General features: G+C 39.0%; 1 protein-coding gene across 3 annotated transcripts in view; it reads left to right on the top strand.

The window, feature by feature from the left end:
• The window catches only part of ryk (receptor like tyrosine kinase), a 60,306-nt gene that overhangs the window by 17,881 nt on the left and 19,642 nt on the right, over positions 1–22,783 (top strand). The window contains exons 2-9 of one of the 3 annotated variants that reach the window (XM_053497679.1): positions 12,173–12,294; positions 14,759–14,858; positions 15,480–15,611; positions 16,092–16,154; positions 17,110–17,242; positions 18,394–18,494; positions 20,622–20,705; positions 22,504–22,629. In XM_053497679.1, coding sequence (XP_053353654.1) covers positions 12,173–12,294; positions 14,759–14,858; positions 15,480–15,611; positions 16,092–16,154; positions 17,110–17,242; positions 18,394–18,494; positions 20,622–20,705; positions 22,504–22,629 — 861 coding nt within the window. Of the gene's footprint in view, positions 1–12,172; positions 12,295–14,758; positions 14,859–15,479; positions 15,612–16,091; positions 16,155–17,106; positions 17,243–18,393; positions 18,495–20,621; positions 20,706–22,503; positions 22,630–22,783 lie in introns of all 3 variants that reach the window. The other 2 variants (XM_053497678.1, XM_053497680.1) reach the window with 2 other exon arrangements.

Below are 22,783 nucleotides of genomic sequence, written 5' to 3'. Positions count from 1 at the left end.
TGTCTTTGGGGGGTGGGGGCGGGGATTATACTGCTCTTTCTGTGCTCGGGTTTCCATTCGTATGGTTATCAATGGCTGTTATTTGGTGTCTGAATTGGTGTTAGACGTGCGACAGGTCTTTACACACACACATCCATTACATATATTATTTGGGATTACCATTGGGCCTTTCCTGGTTCATGCATGTGCAGTAGGGTTTAACAGAGGAATTTGGGAAAAAGATAAGAGTTGTGTGTGTTTAAAGGTAACTTATAGGCTTATATTCCTCATCCTACAGTCAAAAAGCCTTAGCTAGCTGTTTCACAATAGCGCTGTGAGAATGCTCATTGTGTTCCTCTTAAACGACCGTTCACTATCTAGGGTTAGAAGTGGAAAGTTTATCCTACAGGACTTTTTTTCTCTCTCTTTTTTTCCCCTTTTTTCCCCTTAACTCACACAACACCATATCGAATATCGCACTGGTGATGGAATATCTGATAACAGTCCCTTGGAATGTCAAAGCCTATAATCGCTGAACATCCCGGCATCAAGTGAAATCATTTTGCCATTAAACCCCGGATAAAGGCGTCTCTTGAATAACATGCCGACGCGCTGCACGATTGACGGAGGGCTTAAAAAAAAAAAAAAAACTTTTTTCTTTTTCGCCGGCCGTATAGCCACTGCCGCACTTGAACATGCGCCCTGAGCAAGAAAGAAAAAGGAGGAGGGAAGCTTTCAAGGCAAGTGAGGTGAAAGACGAGTAGGGAGCATTTACAAAGGGAAGCAGTGAATAGAAGAGGAGTGATTGTCAGCGCTATTCACATTTCTGTGCCTGTCCTTTTCTAAGTGCCACAGTGAAAGCATAAGGATTCCCAGTCTCAACCCCCCCCTTTCTCTCTGGTATGTTTTGCATGCAGTACACATCTCCAGCAGCCAAGAATGCGTTTTTCAGCACCTGCTTTTTCTCCGGCACTTCCTTTTTTAGACTACTTCGTGGCCGTGTTTTAGAGACACCGCATTGCTGATCTAAAACTCCTCTAACTCTTGTTTTTTGGCTTAAACCGAAATTTACGAGTCTTTGTAGTTTAACAAACATTTTAGTTTTTCCCATCTTCCTACACTTTACTGACTGAAGCATTCACTTCACCCTCAGCACATTTAGTCTTTCCTTGTTTAGGTTCTTTTAATAAATATAGGAAATGGTTTGTGTACCAGTATATCCTGCGGAGTGTTTATCTATAAAGTTGTTTACCCTCATCATGCCCTGTCGATTCAAGGGCTTTCATAGAGCAGTTTGTGTGAAAGCAGGGTGTAGGCATGAAGACGAGAATGCCTCTGATGATACATTAGCACGTTCTTTGACTAAAACACGCTTTATTTCTTCAGCTTTCCTTCACTGTGTTCACTGTCTGGCCATAATAATCCAAGTGTATGAAAGCAGTGACTATACCTGTACCTGATGGCCGGTTATTTATTTAGCTGCCTGTTTTGATTATCAAGTTTAATAATCATTTGTGCTACTGCCTGGTGTGTTCGAGTTTGAAAGTTGTGACCATCAATTATTAGTGATGGGAATCACCAGTGACAACCCGATATGTTGTAAGTTAGTACATTTATATTGCGATTCTATAAGTATCATGATTTTGACAACATTTCCGATATATGTTTTTTAAATGATTTTGTTACAGTTTAAAAGAACGTGAGCATGAGTTTACTACATTTAAAAACTAATTCCAAATACAAGAGTTTAAGCCTTAATTTAAAATAATAATAATAATTACTGAGCAGCATTTGTCTCTTATCTCATCTGTCATTATTATTTCTAAACTGAATTAGCAAATGATTGACAAATGGGATGAAAAATGTGTGAATTGTAAAAAGTAAGTGTCCTTCCACCCATATCCCCCAAACCCCCACACCCGACCCCCCGCCTCAAAAGTCTACTTGACAATGAGTTTGAGTTGAGAAGCTGCCAGCACTCAGGGCTTCTAACATGCATGATTTTCCAACCTAATTTAACCTTAAAGTGTTTTCAGACTGGTGTGAACGCTTGTAATTATTGGGAGACTAAATCGCTTGCAGAGTTTGAAAAAAACGGCCGGTCGGAGGCTTTTAATTCTACTAGATTTTGATAATTAATTTCATTAATTACATAAATAAAAAAAAACATTGTAAAAAAAGTTTGTTTCGCCATTCAGAAACTTTTGCGCTCCGTGTGGAATCCATGATCTGTGGCTGATCAAACTGGAAACCAACCAGTTCTAGTCACTGGGCCATATTTTGTTATAAATGTCAAAATAAAAAAAAAATCGATTTTTGGCGTCCGTTTGGAGCTACAGGAATTGCCACACACAAAAAACGCTTTTTATAATTGAATCGGTTTATTCAATAATTATCATTATTAAAAATAATAAATAAATACATGCTAAACATGCAAATATCTAAATGTATCCAAAACATTTCCCTTCGTCATGTAGAAGTTAAGATAGTGTTGGAGTTGCTTTTAAATCCACATGTACAAAAAAAGTGTTGCAATACATTTTCACAATTGATTTCATGTAACAATTATAACGATCTAGGATTTTTTTTTTGCAGTGTTATGGAAATAAGTTCTACAAGTGTGTGAGAGTTTTCTCAAATAAATTTTAGCAAATAAATATATTCTCAGATTCGTCCTCCGAGGGCGAAAAAGAAAAACTCCCTGAGATGACGATAGGAAGAAACCTTAAGAGGAACCAGACTCGACAGGGAACCCATCCTCATTTGGGTGATGCTACATAGATGAGGCTGGAAGTTTATTATAACAGGAGAGGTATTGACGTTAATGTAAAGTCCACTGATGGGGCTTTTGTAGTTAGTTTTTAGTCTCAACTGGAAGGATTACCGCAACATTAATAAATTGCAGATTTCTGCCATTTTCTCAAGATAAACATCATCCTAGCTTCTTCAGCTCCTCTGATCTTGCTTATTTTTATCTTGCTCAGAGAAAGAAAGCGGTCAGAGTTATTACAGTGCTGGAAAGGTGCATCTGTTTATTTCTGACCTACCTTGTTAATCCTCCATGTGTATGAAAGGTTTGCAAACAAAGCTTCTTGCGTTTCTGCCACGTCGTCATGTGTGAAATATAACCCTGGCCTAGTAGTTTTGGTGCCATGGCACTGATTCTCTAACAGATTGTATGTTCTGTTTGGGGAATTTGCTTATAAAGAAAGCATTTAGCAGGGAGAGAAAACTGCTAAGACCTCCTCGGAGAACAAGACTGGGCTGTGATTCGTACGCGGCGAGATTAGGTCTTACTTTCCCTAATCGAGGTAGCTGTGACACCGTGGCAGTTTTTCCTGCCTCTTGGGCCTCCACTTCGAGCCAGACCAGCATGCATTTCATGTCTAATGGTGTGACATGGCAATGGTAGTCCCATATGAAAGCGGTTTTCTGTCTGCTGCGCACCTCAGCCCTAAGTTGGTCTGCCTGCCGGCTCCTCGGTTACTTTTAGCCCACACCTGTTTGGTATTACGCTGATTGCCTGCCCTCCTGACCATCTGTGCTGATAGGGCAACCCGAGCACCGAGGATTTTTCCACCAGCAGCTATTTCACCATTTTTCTATGCTAATGAGGCACAAACACTACAGCAAAACATGGATTCGCTCCCTCCAGCTTTTTTTTTTTTTTTTTTTTACCCTCTAGAAACAGGATTAAACATGACCTCTTTGTCTATTCTGTGTTTTTTCCATCCATGTGTGAACCAATGACAAAATGTCTGAAAGGGTTCAGATCGAACGAGTCTTCCTGAGGTTTGTGCTGCAAATAGATTAGATACGCAGTAACGTTTCGTGTTTAACAGTAAAGGTGATGTATGTCTTAAGAAAAAGCTTTTATTACAGGAATAAAATAAAGTCGTGTTTATTTTTCACGTGCGCATGTAATGTACAGTGAAATTGTTTCCTTATTTATCTCAAATAGAAAGTTGCGGTCAGAGCGCAGGGACAACCGTGATGCATGCAGTGGAATCTGGAACTCGAACCGCTGACCTTTGGATCAACCATAACATCAGTGATCAACCATGATCAATCCTGCGCACCCTAGTACGGTTGCTATGGTTCCATTAGGGCACTTTGTATGATTGGGCCATTCTCTCACTGTTGACTAAAAATTGATCTCCGTCTATTTTTTTTTTTTTTTACTAAATTAAGATTTTTCTCCTCTATTATTTAACTTATCAATCAGTGGCAAATTTAATATTATTATTAATAATAATAATTACAATAATCATAATAAGCATTAAAAAACCTTACCGCTTATACAGAAACCGTCCTGGTGTGTGTCAATGGGCAGGCTTTAGATGTCAATCTGTTCCTGTTTTGGGTTTCGGATATGTAACGTAGAACCAGCGTTATCTTCTCTTTTTAAACGTGCATAATTATTTTAACCTTTTGTGATTTTCCACGGAATAGTAGGGGGATGACATTGCAAAAGTGTTGAACTCGCCAATTGCTCATATTATTTTTGGTCGACTGAAAACAACCATAAAACACCGGATCATACCTATCTCGCTCTTTTATTTTTTTGTTGTTGCGTTACTTCATGTGTCCATTTATAAGGCTACAGGAACCAGAGGTAGGGAAGGTGCAGGACTTTACAGTACAGGGGTCAGCGGTCCAATGTGTGGAAAGGAGGTGAAGAGGTGTGTACAGGCAGGTTGAAATGGGTGAAGAAAAGTCAGGTGGGTTGCGTGATGAAAGAGTATAAGCGAGAATGAAAGGAAAGATGGTGAGACCAGCTTAGAGACAGTGGCACTGAGGAAAACACGGGAGGCAGAGTTGAAAGTAGCAGAAATAAAGATTGTTGAGGTTCTCTTGAGGAGTGATGAATCAAAGGGACAACCCATGATGTTTTGGAGATAAGGTCAGAGAGGCCTTATTGAGATGATTTGGACATGTCCAGAAGAGAGATTGTGAATATATTAGTAGAAGGATACTGAGGTTGGACCTGCCAGGCAGGAGGTCAAGAGGAAGACCAAAGAGGAGATTTATGGATGCAGTGAGAGAGGACATGAAGTTAGTTGAAGGTGAGAAAAGAGGATGCAGAGGATAGGGTTAGGTGGAGGCAGATGATTCGCTGTGGCTATTCTTGAAAGGGAACAGCCGAAAGACAAAGAAGATGATTGTCAATTTATATTGAGATATATTTTAGTTTTTTTTTTTTTGCAGTTGAAAGAAGCTTGTGTATTTGTAATGTGAGTAATAACCAGATAACCAGTTGATGTTGTTGATCATTGGGGTGTGCCCGTTTGCTTCCACTTTTTGTTTGCATGTTTTTGAAGCAGCCACCTGTATTTGATTGCAGGACGTTTAACGATTCCTAACCATTCTAGAGTTTTTTGAATGCACGTTTTAAACAGTTTTCATTCCTTCCTTCAATTTCTACCTCGGTGTGACATGTTATCATTTCTTAATAAACACCAGACAGGTCATGTGTTAGTCAGGGCAGAGAACGTGAACGGACTGTAGATACCTAAAAAAAAAAAAAAAAAACACGACTCATTTCCTTTTCCCTGGAGCATCAGGCATGCAAATCTTATATCCCACCACATCCTGTTAGCATTACCCCATGCGAGAGAGGAATATGATTACAGAGGGCATAAGGAATACATCTGATCTTGCTTGTGCATGTTTAAGCATATAAACATCCACATAACACTTTTATTGAAAAAAAACAACCCTTGTCTTATGTTTGTCAGCTGTTTTCTGGGTTTGTATCGAAGTGCTGAAAGATAACATTGTAAGAGTTGGTGCGCTTACCTCATTGCCCCCTCGCCTGGACCCCCGTCTCTTAGGAGCACCACTCAGTGTTTTTGTGATGTACACTCGGTAATGCAAGATAAGGCTTTTAGTACAGGAGGGATTTTGTTTTTTGTTGAGCGCGCAGGTCCGCACCTGGCCTTTTAGGAATTTTATCAGCAGCAGGGTACGGAGTTTACTTGATCTGCACGATCCCGTCTGAAAATAAAACAGCACTATGGATTTGTAGATATTAAAGGAGATATGCAGACATAATCAAATTAGACATAACCTCTTACTCTATATAAGAGATATTGTGCTTACAGACATAAGTTATTGTAGGTGCGTAATTCCACGTTATGTATCAGTTTATATTTATTACCTTCTTACACACTAACGAACCACCAAGTGTACCTTTGCTGTTTAAATAAGAGATTAAAACAAAAAAAAAGTTTGAGGTCACAGTAATGCGTTTGGGTTTAGTTATTCTCTCCATATGCATTTTATTGCCTTATTTTTATTGCCTTACAGCCGTAATTGAATGATTGTTTTTGTTCTGTTTAGCATCTACACTTCCAGCTATGTCACCAGTCAGCTATGTCTGTGCACTTCGGTGTGTTTTGGAGTGTTTGGAGACGTGTGCTAACATGTACTCATTCTCAGCAGTACCCGGGTCAGTCGTGAGCTAATAGCATCGGCTCTCAGTGGACTCGCTGTGTGTCTCCAGGCTTCTGTTTATGGTAGGAGAGTAGCGCAGTGCCCTAGTTTTTATCTTCAACTGTTTAACGTGCGCATCTGCATTCAAAGATTAACCGGAAGTTTGTATGACCTAAATCTGAATATTACAAGCCATGTTGTTTTTAAGGATCGGATCAGAATCAGATGATAATCACTTAATTTTTTTACAGATCAGTTCTTTTTCTCTCTCTCTAACACACACACAACTGGTTGATGACCTAAACCAATGCTATTGTGATGATGCAAAATGCAAGAGTCGATGTAATAGAGTCCGCGTTTTATGTATTACCACGTTTCTTTAAAAGACGTAAAAAAAAATTTTCCCCACATGGAGGATTGTCGATTAATTATGGGCCTCTAAAACCTTCGTACCACCACGAGGTGTTTTATTACAGTTTTATACAAGTAAGGGTTCAGATTCATTGTTACAATTGACTTTTGTTTGACCCTGACATGTCTGTCCTCTGAAATGTTATGCATATACACATCGTTGAGACTTTGCTTGCACCGTCTGGGTTAAAAGATGTCATGAGTTTGTGCTCCAAGCAAAAAATATACTTGGGATCTTATGGCAAGCAGTTAGTGTTTGTTGAGATCCGGGAAGAAGGAAAAAAGCCAGATGTTTTTGCTTTATCTGTTTCAGCAGCTAATGCTAGCACTGCTGTGACGTTCTGCTGACCGACATTAGCGCAGAGACATAAAGTCACATGAACCAATCTAAACGTTCTCGTTCAAGTCTCATCACTACATATGTGTCTGATCCAAGACCACAAAGTGACGCAGATCAGTGCGTTCGTCAGACCTGCATCACATCAGGTGAAAAATCGATTTTTGAGTGATTTCAGGCTGGTAATTTGGATTTAGTCTATGAAACCTACCACTAGAATCACAGTTTTATGTTTATTTATTTATTTATTTATTTTAATGTATTTAGTTCATTTGCGAAGGTGTAACTATACAAGAAGCCAGATTTAAGCGTTTGACAGGTCAAGATGTTATCATGTGTCGATTGTTTTGCTTCATCTCATTCTCATCCGGATCCCATTAGAGCCTGTTTAGCAAACTTTCCTTATCAAGGGAAAAAAAAAACTTGTGCTGCCTAGCGTAAATTTAAACAATTTTTAATGCTTGAGCTCAAATCCAGGTCCAGCTTTAATCCCACACTTCTGTTTTATGGATTTTCTCCAGCCATCTTCTGGTGTAGTGGTTAGCACTGTCGCCTTGCAAGATGAGTTGAGTGAGTAAAATAGTGGAAAGCTTTAAAGTTTTAAGTTTTTAAGCAAGATCGACCACAGGATTTTTAATTACTAGACTTGTTTTCTCCTCGGCCTGTTGGCTTTTTCAAACAGTGGATTTAGCTCGAGCATGAAAGAGGTTTTAGAGCTATTGAAGAAAAAGTAAAGACACGGCGTCCCCCTCACGGTCGTGCTCAGTTAAGGGACTGGTGTCAGGGTGAAGGGAAACCACCAGTGAGTTTTTTTTTTTTGTTTTGTTTTTTTTTTAAATAAAAGCTGGTGTGGTTCACCACAGAGACTTTCAAAGCAACTTGTTGTTACTCGTTTCGGAAAGCGAAGAGGAGAGACAAAATGCTTCCCACAGAATACGGCGAGTGAAAAGACAGTTGAGATTTTAACTCTGCCGGCCATCCCATGACGGTGTGTCTGTTAGCGTTCATTCTCCTAGTTCTTTTTTTTTTTTCACTTCAGTTCCTCTGGGCTCCTTTTCAGACCCGAGTTTGAACACTAGAGAGAGATTATAAAAGCGCTGGGTCAAGCGTCCTCGACCCCTGAGACACCCCCGTTCAGTCCAACACCACCAACCCTACCCCCCAATGAGCTGGTCCCACAAAGTCCTGTTTCAGCTTGAAGCTGGTTTAAGCCTACAAAGCTGGAGGAAGAGAGCAGAAATAATTTTGACTAGAGAATACACCCTCCACTCACCCCCCCCCCCCCCTCTTTCCTCTCACTTTTCCAGCAGTTTGCTTTTAAGTGGTACAGAACAAAAGTATGAACAGAAAATTCACAGACCCTGAGCGAGGCAATTACACAGAGTGAAAATCCTCACACATCAAAAGTGACAGATTTTTTTTTTTTTTTTATTTCTTAAGATTATTATTTTTTTATTTCCACATTGATGACACAAAACGAGCTCCTGTGTCCTGGCACAGTCAGAGGATTCTGTCTGAAGTTGTTAAACGTCCCTTTGCGTGTATGTGTGTCCATCAATCCAACAGTCTCCGTTTCTGGAATGATAAAAACAGCTTTTGTTGTGGAGCCTAAGGTTTAATACTTGGCTCCAACTAAATACTAAATGCCTTAAAGTCCAGAACATAGTAATCAAGTCACAGCGGAGGTTTCCTGAGCTGAATCTGGAATGTTCTTCACTGGCCAAGTCATTCACCCACCCAAGGGCTGCAGTTCAGTGACTGAAACCTCTGAATGAGTGGAAAACACCATGGAGGGGGGGGGGGAAGCAGGAAATGAAAATGGCTACATTAGATGCCTGGCAGGGAAGATGGACAACTGATGATGATGATTAGGGGTCATAGTGGCTGTAATCAGGGATTAAGCATAAATTGCGTGTTTCTTTTGATCCCTTTAAATGCTGGTTTGTGTTTTAAAAAAAAATTGCTGTGACTGCTGTGGAGATCAGGGAGTATTAATCTTAATGCGTATTGTTCCTCGTCCACGCCACACCACAAGCAAATCTCCTGTGGTCTCCAGAAAGCCACAGAATTGTGGAAAACTTCCAGAAATCTGTAAATATCAGGTTTGGCCCAAACTTGAGTGTTTTTGCTAAAAAATAAAAAGCAAAAATACCTTTTGATATAATAGCAAGAAGATTTTTTTAAGTCACTTTCTAACCTTTTTTTTGTTGTTGTTACAATGCAGTCAGTCTGAACATGTACCTGTCTAAAACCTTGTGTGCTTTTGTCATGATGATTTTTTTTTATTATCATGTAGTAATAGTGGAAAGGATACAAGCCTGATCAGTTCAGTTTGTGATCAGACGCCAGCTAACAATGTCTGGAATGTCCTAATTTTGTTCATTTAGATTAACAGAACAGGCCGCACATCGCTCAGGCCCAGCAGATGTCATTTACCGCTCAAAAGTTCAGGATCACTTTCTAACTCTGTGGTCTTTCCTGATTTTTATTTCTTTCCACTTTGTAAAACATTGCTGAAGGTGTCCAAAATATGCTACAATCTCCTTTAAACAGTTGACATTAAGGTGCATCTGGTACTCGCGATCTGTAAAGCCTCAACGCCTCTAATCTGAGGTGCTGTTTAATTGGTGATTTTTGAGACTGGTTTCTCCAAATGAACAACAACTCTGCAGCAGAGGTGAGTTTTGGTCTTGCTTTCCTAGGATGGTCTTCATGAGCGCCAGTTTCATTATGGTTCTTGATGAGTTTTGCAAATGCAATTGACAATACTGTTCTTGCAAGAACTATTCCAGAAAGGCTAGCCCCTGTGTCTTTAAATAAAAACTGTTTGTTGTTGTTGTTACATAATTCCCTAATTCCATGTGTGTTATTTCATAGGTTTGAAATCCCCGGTATTGTTGCAGAATGTAGAGGATTAAATTACTAAACAAAAACAAATACACTTGCAGGCGGTTACAAACCTTTGAGCGGTAGTGTGTACTTTCCACAAGTTTGAAAAGTCAGATGTGCATATTTTATTTAAAACATTATTCCATCTTAGTGTTTCATCCTCGGTGCAAATTTCCAGTTGGATTAGCGCCATTTTTTTACTTCTGTGCGCTCAGCAGTCGAAAGGGAAGCTGGGCGTTCAGGGTTTGTTTTCTTTCCTAAACAGCAAACTGTATAGTCAGAAAGTATATTGTTCTAGATTTAACAAATAAATATGCCTGTGTTGAATGAAGTAAAGCTAATGGTACATACAGTAGAGAAAAAAATCAACTCAGTGAAGCGTCATGACTCTCTTGTGTGTCAGTTCATTCAAATTGATTTTGGATTTAGGTGGAATGTTGCCATTCCTTTATAATCCTGTAGGTGGCATGCTCTTATGTATTTACTCGTTGGCATGTACAGTAATACAACGTCCTGTGTGGTAGATAAATAAGGTTTATTGCATTGTGCAAAAAAAATAAAAATAATATTAAATACAATAACAGTGCCATCACCAGTAGCAAATAATGCAAATCATGTTCAAAAATATCCTTTAAATATTTGAAACTCAAAAACAAGAAGCAACAGCAATTATCTTGTGAAATGAGAGTATTTTTGCAAATACTTTGCGGAAGATGCAAACAATTTGTATTTTTTCAACATGCTGTGGTATAATCTATCAATTTTAGATGATTTTAAAGGTTAAAAAACTGTGATTTGATTCTGAATCATGAACCAAGCCATTGATCCCAAAAATATGATTTACATCAATGGAAAACAAATCTGCCTACTTGCATAATTGATTTAATCACACAGCTCTAGCAGGTGGATTAGACTGTAAACATGGAGACGGTGGGATGAAACCAGGTAATGTAGCAGTCCAAAGAGAAAATTTGCAAGTCTACCTAAAAAAAAAAAAAAAAAACTTTCTTGCTGTTCTGCAAGAGTCAGAGAGGAATTGCACTGCCCTTCCCCCCCTTGTTTAAAGAGAGTCACAACGGGCTGATAACGAGGTCCCGCAGCTGAGATAGAATTTTTAGCCGTCACTCAGCTCTACATGTTCCTGTTCCTCGGCTTTGTGGGAATCGGCTTCCAGCTTGAAACCCCAGCCACCTATCCGTCAGCACCTGCTCCCCCCCCCCTGCTAACGGGGATAAATGTACCCGCCTTTAGAGCACAGGTGTGCAGCATGGCCTGAGAGAGAGAGAGAGAGAGAGCTGTTCCGATCGAAGCTGCTTAAGGAATGCGGCTATGACCGAGACCTTGTTTAGATTACCACGTCCTCAGGCTGAGTTATTAGAAAGTGGAGGCGAGCCTTAGGGGAGAGACGGGGCTGTTAAGGTCTGGTGATAGTGAAGGGTGATGACCTCAAACATAAACATCCTGCAGCTGAGCGGTTTTTATTTTATTTTAATGATAAATCATCTTTGAGTGTCGTCTTTTAAAAATGCTGTCCTTTTTTTTTTTTTTTTTTTTTTGATTATCATTATAATGTATTAATTCCTTTAATTGGTACTTGGTAATTCTAGATACTTAAAAGAGGTGGTGGAAGGTATTTATTACTTTGGCCGTTTCGTGTAGGTCATAGATTTGTTGGATGTTGGATTTCTTTTTCTCCATTTAACCCCACTCATACATGGGGAAAATCCTTCTGGCAGACTTTTATGTTAGGATTTATTTAGGTCACATGTTTTATTTGTCCTCCATGAGGCTAAGGAAGGACACTGAGTTGGTGATCGGTGTCATGAGTCAATGTGGTTTGCTGCTTTGAGAAATGATTTTGTGCCGCTGTGGTTTCTCTCCTTCCAGAGACTTCCGAGTGCTGTAAAATCCATTAGTCTACAGTGCATAAAAGAGAGATTTTTTTTTTTCTTTTCACGAAAGGCAAAATTCATAGGGATCACGAATTATACATCCCAAAACAAACTTTGTATGGACACGAGAATGGAGGTCATGAAGATCCACAATATATTTCATGTTTGTAATTTTTTTTAATAGTTTTTTTTTTTTAAATATTTGATTACCTCTTTTGTGTGTTTAAAGGTCTGGATGCTGAGCTGTACTACGTGAGGGACGATGTGGTGAATCATTATGCTCTCTCCTTCATACTGCCAGTACCCAGTGAGACCAACAGCCTGCACTTCACCTGGTACTCCAAGAGCAAGGTACATGTCCAGTTCGTCAGAACATTCGCCCACGGATATGTCCTGTAATTATTTAGCAGCTTTAATCCTAGATTTAGCTAGTAAACATTTTTTCTTTTGCACAAACTTGAAATGTGTATATCTTACCATGTATAATTTTTTTTAATCGAAAAGTAGATTAATATGCAGATTTATAACCGTAGTTTAAAGCTTCTTCACTGAAATTTGTAGAAACAAGACTGGAGAATGTAGTCGAGTTTCATAGTAATCACTAGTTTTCATCAAGACCTCTTATCAATGGTTTAATGATTTTCCCTGTGAGTATTTATTTGTTTGTAGGGGTTTAAATATCTCCAGCTCATATTACTTGGCTTTCTGTTGGCTTTCTAATAGGTCTGCATGAACACACACAGGCAAGAAAGTGTTGAAAATGTGCCAAGAAGCCGTGAAATTTCATGGAGACTTGAAAGTACACATGTACTGTAACTCGACTGCAGGTCTGGAATGTGACGTACAACAGCGCGTGATGATTATTAGCCATGCAAATGTTGCAGCTGGTTTTCAATCTTTATTAAAAACATATTCAGCACGGCCTGTTTGTAGTGACTTTTATCACTTTTATTGGTTTATGCCATTAATCCTTGTCATTGTATTCTTGTGACTAGTTCAGAATGACAGACGTTGTTATATAAATTAGGTGCATGATGTTCTGGCTTATTCTGGCTAATTATTGACAGTAAAGCCCAATCCCAATTCTACCCCTTACCCCTACACTTAGCCCTACCCCTCCGTTTGGCGCGTTCATGTAAAGTGGTAGGGGTGTCTCATTTCTCTTTTGGTTGGAGGGGTAGGGGTAAGATTTTTCGGGACCCCACTTCAAACGAAGGGAACATGGTGATGTTCTGTAAAGAAATGTTACAAAAAAATAGCTAAAGTTTGCTAGCGGATAGCACAGATTGCACGACATTACAAAAATATATTTTTATGTCATATACACTTTACTGCATGCTACAAACAAATATGAAAGTTCAGTAGTACTGGAGTTTACCGAGCATTTGATAACGCATTGTTTGTTTTGCTTACGGCCATATGTGTACATGTAAATGAACGGATACGTATGATAACATATAACAGTGTTGTAGTGGTGTCCCATTTCTTAGGGAAAATACTTCAACCCTTCCCCTTTCCACTTCGTTTCAAGAAACAAGGTGAAGAGGTGAGGGGTAGGGAAAGGGGTAAAAAAATAGAATTGGGATTGGGCTTAAATCTAATCTAATAGTCTGATATTTTGTGTGTGGGGGGGTGTTTTAAGAGGATAATGAAGTTGCTAAGTCTGAACTATGAGCATGCCTGAGTGTTTCCCACTGGCATTTATTTAATGACGATGAGCTGTAAAAGTGCAACGTCCATTACAAGAATATTAAAAGGCCTATTTTATAGGAATGAGGATCACTAGTTACCTCCCGATTCAACATCACGACACCTTGGTGCTGATTTGATTAATATTGCAATTCTATAAGTTTTCTGTTTTTATAAATATCTCAATGATATACATTTTTTCCTGATTTTTTTTCAATTTTAAACCATTCAAAAAGTTTAACAATAAATTCAAATTTAGCTTGTTCCTAAATACCTGTAACATTAGTTTGTTTGTTAAAAACCAAGTTTAAAACCAGCATTTAAACTACTAACTACAAATACAAAGAGTAACGTTTAACTGAGCAGCATGTATCTTCGTCATCCGCCTAAGAAGAAAATGTTTTCAGCGTTTTGAAACTTAACTTGACCGTGACTGCATGGGTTGAGTGTAGCTACAAGCACTACTTATTGCCCGCTGTGTTTTGAGATTCGTGTAAGCGTGTGTAATGAGTGGGTTTAAGACTCATTTATTTTTTTCTAAACTTCTGCGCTTGGAACAGAATTATTTATATCTGAGGTTGATCGGCTGATCACCGGTCATGGTTTATCAAAGCCAGTTTTGGTCACTGCCCGATCGACTCATACATCTCTATTGTAAACATATTTTTTATAAATAATAATTTTTTTATCAATTGTGAGGTCACTGTGGCGATATTAGAGTCACTTTACCAAAAAATAAGGGTTCATTACATCGCTTGTAAGTCTCATTCCCATTTCAGATTTTATATAAAAAAATTAAAGTTTATATTAAGTTTTTTATTGTTGGTGCCATTTTTCATAATGAAATATCAGCAACTAGTTGACTGGCCATAAAGTTAAAGCAAATAATAATAATAATAATAATGAAATTTGAAATTGAAGTTAGTTTAACAAATGAAAGTTGTAGTGATTCCTGGCTGTCCTCCATCTACATACTGCCACCTGGTGGTGATTATGCCGAATCATGATGCACCTGGAATAAACTAGAAAAACGTGAATGTTTTTCTACACAAATCCAGATATGGTTATAAGGATGGTGTTATTATTAATTTACATACATGAATCTCTTCCTCTTTGCTCTGTGCAGGTGGACTACAGGTTGGGATTCCAAGTAGAGAACGCTGCAGCTATGGACCAGCCTCATAGCAACATTTCAGCCAGTGGGGAGGTCCCGCTTTCACGCTCGGGTACCATCTCTCGCACACACATGCACACACTAGTAGATTTTTCCATTGATACTGGATCACAAAGTAGGTGTTTCAGTTACATTGCCGTTTGACTGAATTGCAAGTGTTTCATACACACCTTAATAACTGTGTGAAACTAATGGACTAACTAATAATGACATCTTTAGTGGCTGGAAAGGTCTGGAAAGTCCTGCCTGTAATACAAAGTGTACAATATGTTGTTATACAGTTGGGCATTGGTAGGTTTCTCGCCTCCCATGAGAAAGGCTCGGGTTCGATTCCCACCCAATGTCCTGGATGCAGTGCCGGTCCCAAGCCGGGATAACACGGGAGGGTTGCATTAGGAAAGGGGCCTCCTGCATAAAACCTGTGCCAGGTTTCGTCAGTGTAACGGCCAAAAGACGAACAACATATTTTTGTACAATTAGTGTTAATTAATGATGGAGTCAGTGGAATTTATTTAAGTTCACAGTTTTCTTGGCTAAAGTTTGAAAAGTTTTAGGCAGCCTCATTTGTCTGAGAGTTTGTATCTCTTCATCCACTCGATTTTTATCAGACGCCAGCTTGTCTTTGCTTTTTTGGTGTTTAGTCTGTTTTTTTTGTGTGTTTGTTTGTGTCTAGTTTTCAGAGTGGACCTCTTGTGTTCTGGGAAAGTGGACGGCGAGGCCATTCTGACGATCCAGCTGAATCTGACGATCCATGCCAACAACTTCACAGTGCTCAACTTCAAGCGCAGGAAAATGTGCTACAGAAGTAAGACCTGTAAACATAATCTCGATGCCTGCGTTCACAAGCGTTCCCGACAGTGCATTCTACACAAACGTGCACTTTGGCATGTCTGTTGTCTGGACCCATCCCTTCGCCTCACTTTGAAATTTAAGCTGTAATGAGAGTAGAGAACCAGACTTGCATATCTTTCTGAGATCTTTCTTTCGAGACAGTTGAAGAAAATGATACAGACTTGTTGTCATACACGTCACTAGAGGAAATACCAAAAACATTTATGTATAACCGTGTGTTTGGGTATATGACTGGTGGGGGGGGGGGTAATTTGTTGTTTTCTGTTTCAAAGCATCACACGTATTTTGAGTGCAGACATTTGATTGAGTCTTGTTATTTCAGTCTATTCTATTCTTTGTCCCTAAGGGGTTTAATTCATATGTGTCTTGTTTTTTCTTCTCATAAAAGATAACTGTAACCCGTGTATGTGTGTTTTATCTTGTATTTCCTAAGGAATGGAACAGCCAGATTCCCCCAGAATCGTCCCTCCATTCTCCAACAAAACAGGACCAGACTGTAAGTGCCTTCCACTTATTCTGTACAGTGAAACCTCGGATTGCGAGTAACGCGGTTTGCGACTGTTCCGCAAGACAACCAGAAATTTTTAATAAATTTTGACTTTGAAAACAAACAAGTCCTGGCTTACGAGTACCGAGTATCATGTGTCACGCATGTGCTTCTTGTTTTTGCCGCAGAGCGTCACGGGATCACAACTGAGCCAACGGTTTTTCTCTCTTGCGCTGTGGAATTGTGGGTAATCGGCTCACCTGTTGGGTTTCAGTGCGCGTCTCTCTCTGGTATAATCAACATCCATGCACGTGTGTACTGTTTACTAGAAAACTGTGACCACGTGTGTGTGTGTGTGTATACATAAACATATTTTATTTTGTGTCTGTATGCCATGTGTACAGCAAGCGTATAAAGCAAAAGCAAGTCTCATTAGAGAGGTTAAAAATCGATTTTCTTTCTCTGTATTAGCCTGCTCTTTGTGTCTGTGTGCGCCCGCGTCATTGGACACCATGCCCCCAGACACACACACACACACACACCTCTCCTACTTTCGCCTTCACAGACACATACACACTCTTTGTCTCTGCTCTACACAGTTCAAGAAACACTGCTCTGTCGCGATTCTTTTCAAAGGTAAAGTGCAGGTTAATTTGTTTTATTTTTACTTTACAGCAGTGAGTCCGTGTGTCGCTCAATCGAGTGTCATTAGAGAGATTTCTTGTTTATTTTTCTGATAAAACAGTGTTTCCGTTGTGTGCGCGCGTGTGTGTGAAAAGAGTGGAAAAAGGGCGTGTAAGACGAGAAGGGGGAGAGAGGAGGGGCTAATTACAAATTATGCTCGTAATCCAAGGTTCCACTGTATTTAAATATTTCAATATTAAATTATTTTAATTATGTGATACTGAAAGGTTCGATTGTAGGTCTGTCCCTGACCCGTGCTCTGTGTATATTTTTTCAGTAGACAGCGCCCCGACGACATCCACCAGAGTGTTCTACATTAGCGTAGGGGTGTGTTGCGCCGTCATCTTCCTCGTTGCGATCATTCTTGCTGTGTTACACCTGCACAGCATGAAGCGAGTCGAGATGGATGACAGGTGGGTCGTCATTGACCAGAGTTCTGACATTGGGTGGAATCTTAAATATGTTGGTAGGAGCAGTGAGACAAGAATAAACATCTAGGTTTGAAAAGAGTTTTTTTTTTTTTTTTCCTTTTGAGTTGGGGTGATTTTGTTCTTTGAGAGATGTGCTGCACTTTTTGTTTTTAACGTTTGTAATTGAAAGAAAAAAATCAGTTCTGTTCAAAGTCATCTAATGCAATGTTTCTGTGTAAGGGACCTGTTTAATTTTGTTTTGAAATTGGTATTATTATCTTGCTTGCTAATGCAGATAAAAGCAGCATTTTAGCACGGATAAAATCTGTACATAAACCGATGACACGCTCACATTTTGCCTTCGTGGCAACAGTTCCAATGTGTGAAAATGTATACAAAAGCACACAGCACCTCTTTGATAGTTCCTGTATTGAGTAAATGACATCAGTGCATGATTGGGATCAGTCGGTTTCAGAAGCCTGTTTGAATCTGCACTGTCTAAGGATCTTTGTTTGCTCATCGGGGGCCTTTCTGTTGAATTAACCTCTGAAGCTCAAGGCTAATTCTTTAAATTGGCACAATTATACAACACTTGAGTGCTAATAAGGCTATGGAGTTGGAAGGTAAAGTGATACTGACAACCTCCCAGGATTGGAGGGAAGCAGGAAAATCAAACAAATGAGAATATAAATATGCAGAAAGAGATTCTGAAAGTTCTACAAATAGAAAAAGTTTTGCTACCCAGCTGACAAAAAGTCCAGGCATTGAAATTACTAAAATAATTGGAATTGAATTTAAGCCACTTTTGTATACGGCCTTTAACCTTTCAGATTTGCTATTTCTGGTGTGGTGCTTTTGTGATTAATAAAAGAACAGCATAGGCAGAGAACAGCACATTGCCAGATAAACTTTGAATTGTGATGAGTGATTCAGTGCAGACAAAAGAGATCTTGTTGGTAAGAATCTAGCTGTGCTCTTAGTCTGAAAACTATTTTCAAATTATTGCGTTTATCATGTGGGTAAAAAACAGTCATGCCTGATTGTTTACCCGTTTCTTGTTTTTTGTTGTTCTATCATTTGTATAAAGTACAAACTACAGTTGATATAACATGTTAATGATGTCACTTTGTCATCTTTTTTTTTTTTCTTTCTAGTGAGAGTGACAGTGGGAGTTCCCAGGGTCTTTCTCAACCCTCCACTCAGACCACACAGTACCTGAGAGCAGACACACCAAACAACGCCACCTCCGTCACCAGTAAGATTCATGCGCGCGCGCGCGCACACACACACACACACACACACACACACACACACACACACACACACACACACTGACATTAACACCACTTTCAGTCTCCCTCTCAGCTCTTGTTAAACTCCGTGTATACACCAGTTACCCCGGGTGTACTCGGTCAAGCTGGGGCATGTCTGCTGTCTGACATGTTTCTTTAGAGTTGCTTTGGACCAACGGGGCAAATATATCTCAAAGTACAGTATAGTAATGGTAAAAAAAAAACTGAATTGTGGGGTTTGGTGCAGTTTATTAAACTGCATGAAACTTCACAAATTTTATCTGTTACTTTTAGGTGTTTGTGTTAGGGGTTTAAAAACTAATAAAATCAATTGTTTAATTAAATAAAAGGCCTTTTCTCCCCATGTTGTTGTTTTTTTTTTATTATTATTAGGACAATCCAGTTTTGTCTCACAGTCCAAAGACATGCAGATTTGGGTTAATTGGCGTTCCCAAGTTAGTGTGTGTCAGTGATGGGAAGTTCGGATCATTTTACCGACTCAGATCTTTGAGTCATGTTTGGCAAAATAAACAAATCTTTTCTTCTTTTTTTTAGTGATTGCGTTCATTTTAGCAATATGTAATTTAAAAATTCCTGTTGATCACAAAACAAACAAATGAACAAATCATTCCCTGAGCCAACGCGCTCTTCTCGAGTCACACTTAAGAACGAATCATTCAAGAACGTCCTATTACAACCCTGTATACAAAGTAGTATATGAATAAATAATAATAGTGGTAGTAGTAGTAATAATAATAAAACAGAAATAAATAAAAAGAGACATGTTAGTGTTTTTGTGGGTAATAAGTTCACTGTGGCACATTTCTGATTGCAGCACACCGTTATCATAACCTTGTCACTCCATAATCCTCTTTTCCCTTCACTTTCCTTTTTGTTCTGTACATCATAGATACATTTCTTGTGCTTACACTTTTTCCTTTGTGCGCCATGGCTTATGTTGGTGGCTAAATATTGTAATTCTGAGCAAAAAAAAAAAAATGGTTTTCCTGCTGCAACCTATTTTTTTAATCTAGCATAAAGATTTTTTTTTTTTTCAAAGCAGCCAAAAAAAAAAAAAAAAGACACTGGCAACTGATGTGAATCATTATGTGGTTACAGGTTTGAACTATGTAAATAAAAACTATTACATCTGTACTAAAAAATAAATTTAATTAGATTTCTCACTGAACCGCTCCCATGAGGTCAGTAAGTGAAGATTAGAGTTCTTTAGACGATTTAATGTCCGCACATTCCTCCACCAAAAGGAGGTAATTTGCAGAAAACCATCAAAACAGGAGTCAGAAGGTCCCAGTAGTAAACACACCAAAATACACGACCTTAGGGTGTGACGTCTGTCTCTGTGCGCGTGTGTGTTTGGGGGCAGCAAGTACTGGCGAGTAGTACTGTGTGTAAATTAGACTACATCTACATCCCACTGCACACTGACTCTGCCGTCTGACTTTTTTGGACTTTTACGCAAATTTCTCCTAAAGATTTCTGTAATGAGAATTTATCTATTGACCAACATGAAGGCTCATTTTTTTTCTTGGTTAAAAGTCTCTACCACCTCTGTTTCCACAGATCAGACAAAGGCTAACAGGAATTGTTATTTTAAAGCTCTCTGTGGTGTTTTCTTAGTGGTTCAGCACACACATTCCCTCAAATTGTCTTGATTAGGCGAAGATTAGTCTTATTTTTGTAGGTGAAGTAAGATGTCTTACTGATTTATGATGTATACATATAGTAATGAAATGTGTTTTAATGTATGAATAAATATCAACAGAGAGTATATGCAATATGTGTTTGTTTTTTTTTTAATCTACCTTGCATTTTTATCATGATGAAGCCCCCTGGTGGTCATTCTAGAAACTCTTTAAGTGCGTTGCATTTGTCTGCTTTTCCTTGTTGTTCTTCCTAATTCCACTGCCATTTGCTTTCACATGTTGTCAGCATAAACACAATTTACTTATCATTATTACCCATCCTTACCCCCCCCTCTCTTTTCTCTCTCTCTCTCGTTTTTTTTTCCTCACCCTTCTCATCATTTTTCTCCCCACTACCCTCTGTCTCTTCTTCCATCCCTCCATCAGACGTTCACGCTGGCTCTGCTCCCATGCTGCAGCTCTCAGGTGCCTCCTTCCCCCACCCTGGTGCTCCCTCCCATGAAAGCAAAAGTAAGTCCTGCTTCGCTCTTATAAAGCACGAGAGAGCCAGAATGATCTCACTGTCTGTCTCATGCTAACGCACTCACACCTGTCCTTCTAACCTCAGCAACCGTCGTCATCACCACCGTCATCACTGTCTCCACAGCTTAAAGTGATTGATGCCTTGTGTAAGCTTCTTTTTAACCACAAGAAACCGCTTGAGCTTTGATGAGAAATATGTTCTGCCTAAATGTTGTGTGCCCGGAGCTCGGCGCACATCAGTGTGACGTTTGACTAAGATTTGTGTTTGCTTTAGCTCGAGTTGGGTCTTAATCAGTGTCAGTGAGTTAAACCTGTGTGATCGTTTCTTATGTAATGGTTATAAAAGGGCTGAGTGATGATGTCGTTGCGTTTCTGTTTGCATAAATAAAACAATTAAGCAAAAAAAAAAAGAGACGCATACTGTTAAACCTAATGAACAGATTTAATGTACTAGATAAATCAAAACCACAGCTAACTTTGGGTAAACGTGTTCTGTTTATGTTCTGATGTTGCCGTCAGTTAGGTTTGATTAAGGTAGCCGAAAAAATTCTGTATTGAAAAACTGTACAACTTTGGAGCATTGCTCCTTTGCACAAATAAGATGATATGTATCTTTATTTGTCCCACAGTGGGGAAATTTCTACAAATAGAAGTCAGTAGAAATAAATTAAGCGCACAATTGGATGTTTAAGGTGAATCAGTAAATATATGGATACTGTTTTGTTTTAAAATAGAAATAATTTAGAATACAGCCTTTATAGTGGGTTTGTTTTTTTTAAACAATGAGTACAGAGACCCTAGGTCTCTGTGAGGTAGTTGTAAAATATTTTTTGTGTGTCACCACTTGGAGGCACCCTCATACTTTAAACAAATCATTTACAGTGTTTACTACAGTCCCAATACAGTTCGTGCACGACACAATAATGACAAACATATTCCATTGTTATTTTGGAAATTTCATTAAGAGATAATAGTGAGGAAGAAACCTCACGCTAAAGTTCCATTGGATCATCCTGCATTAAAACTGCCATATGAATAGTGTCATGAAGCAAAGTACAAAATAAATGGAACAACAGTCCAAACGCATCATCTAGGGGACGATTTGAGTAGCCAAAAGCCTTTAACCTGGTCCTAACCCCAAATCTGAACGTTCACCCCATTTCTTATACAGTTTGTGCTCTTCAAATGCTGACCATCCTAATTATTTTGCATTATTTTTTGAATATGTTGGTGTTCGATAATCTAGACTGATCTCATGCTGGTCTACACTAGTGCGATGTCTTGTTGGGAAATAATTGCTTGTGGTTTAAAAGGAAAGACTGTTCTGACATGCAGCTAACTCTGGGTAAGAGGATGTCGAAGTGGAGTCAGCTGCATGTTAGAACAGTCTTTCCTCATGCTTTTGTGTAGCTTTAGCTAAACTTTGTTAAACAAAATAGTTTTTCTACACAAAAACCAGGAGGAAGGAATGTTCTAACATACAGCTAACCCCGCTTCGACATCCTCTTGCGCAGAAACTCGTTACACAACTACAGCTGAATGTATGTGTGCAGATCAAGTGACATTTATCGTTAGTGCTTGGGAACGCTTCGGTTAGGAGAAACAATGTGCTCTCAGCTTTTGTATAAACACCACATACACATAATGACTCGAGTGATAAAATCAGAAATGCTTAAAAACATGTTATGAAAATACAGTAATGAATTGATTTTGGCTAAGATACAAAATTTATTTCAGTTTTGTTGTTAGTGGTCCTTACTTTTAGGGCTGTGTGTGTGTGTTTTAGCTTATCCTTCATTGCGAATAGAGAAGAATGACCTGAGAAGCGTGACCCTGCTGGAGGCCAAGGCCAAGGTGAAGGACATCGCCATCTCGAGAGAGAGAGTCACGCTCCGAGACGTTTTGCATGAAGGTTCGTCCCCTTTTTTTCTGGTATAAGATGTACCCCATAATTATCAAATTAACAGTTGCTTTTTGGCAAACGTTCAGTCCTGGGTTAGTTTTTAATCGTCTGTGTTCTCAGAGTAAGAGTTGATTTCTGACATCATAAAGGTATGTTGTGTTTT

The sequence above is a fragment of the Clarias gariepinus genome, chromosome 6 (genome assembly GCF_024256425.1).
Source record: "Clarias gariepinus isolate MV-2021 ecotype Netherlands chromosome 6, CGAR_prim_01v2, whole genome shotgun sequence".
Classification (NCBI taxonomy): domain Eukaryota; kingdom Metazoa; phylum Chordata; class Actinopteri; order Siluriformes; family Clariidae; genus Clarias; species Clarias gariepinus.
The sequence above is the reverse complement of the archived record's forward strand: the minus strand, read 5'-3'. Positions and strand labels throughout refer to the sequence as shown.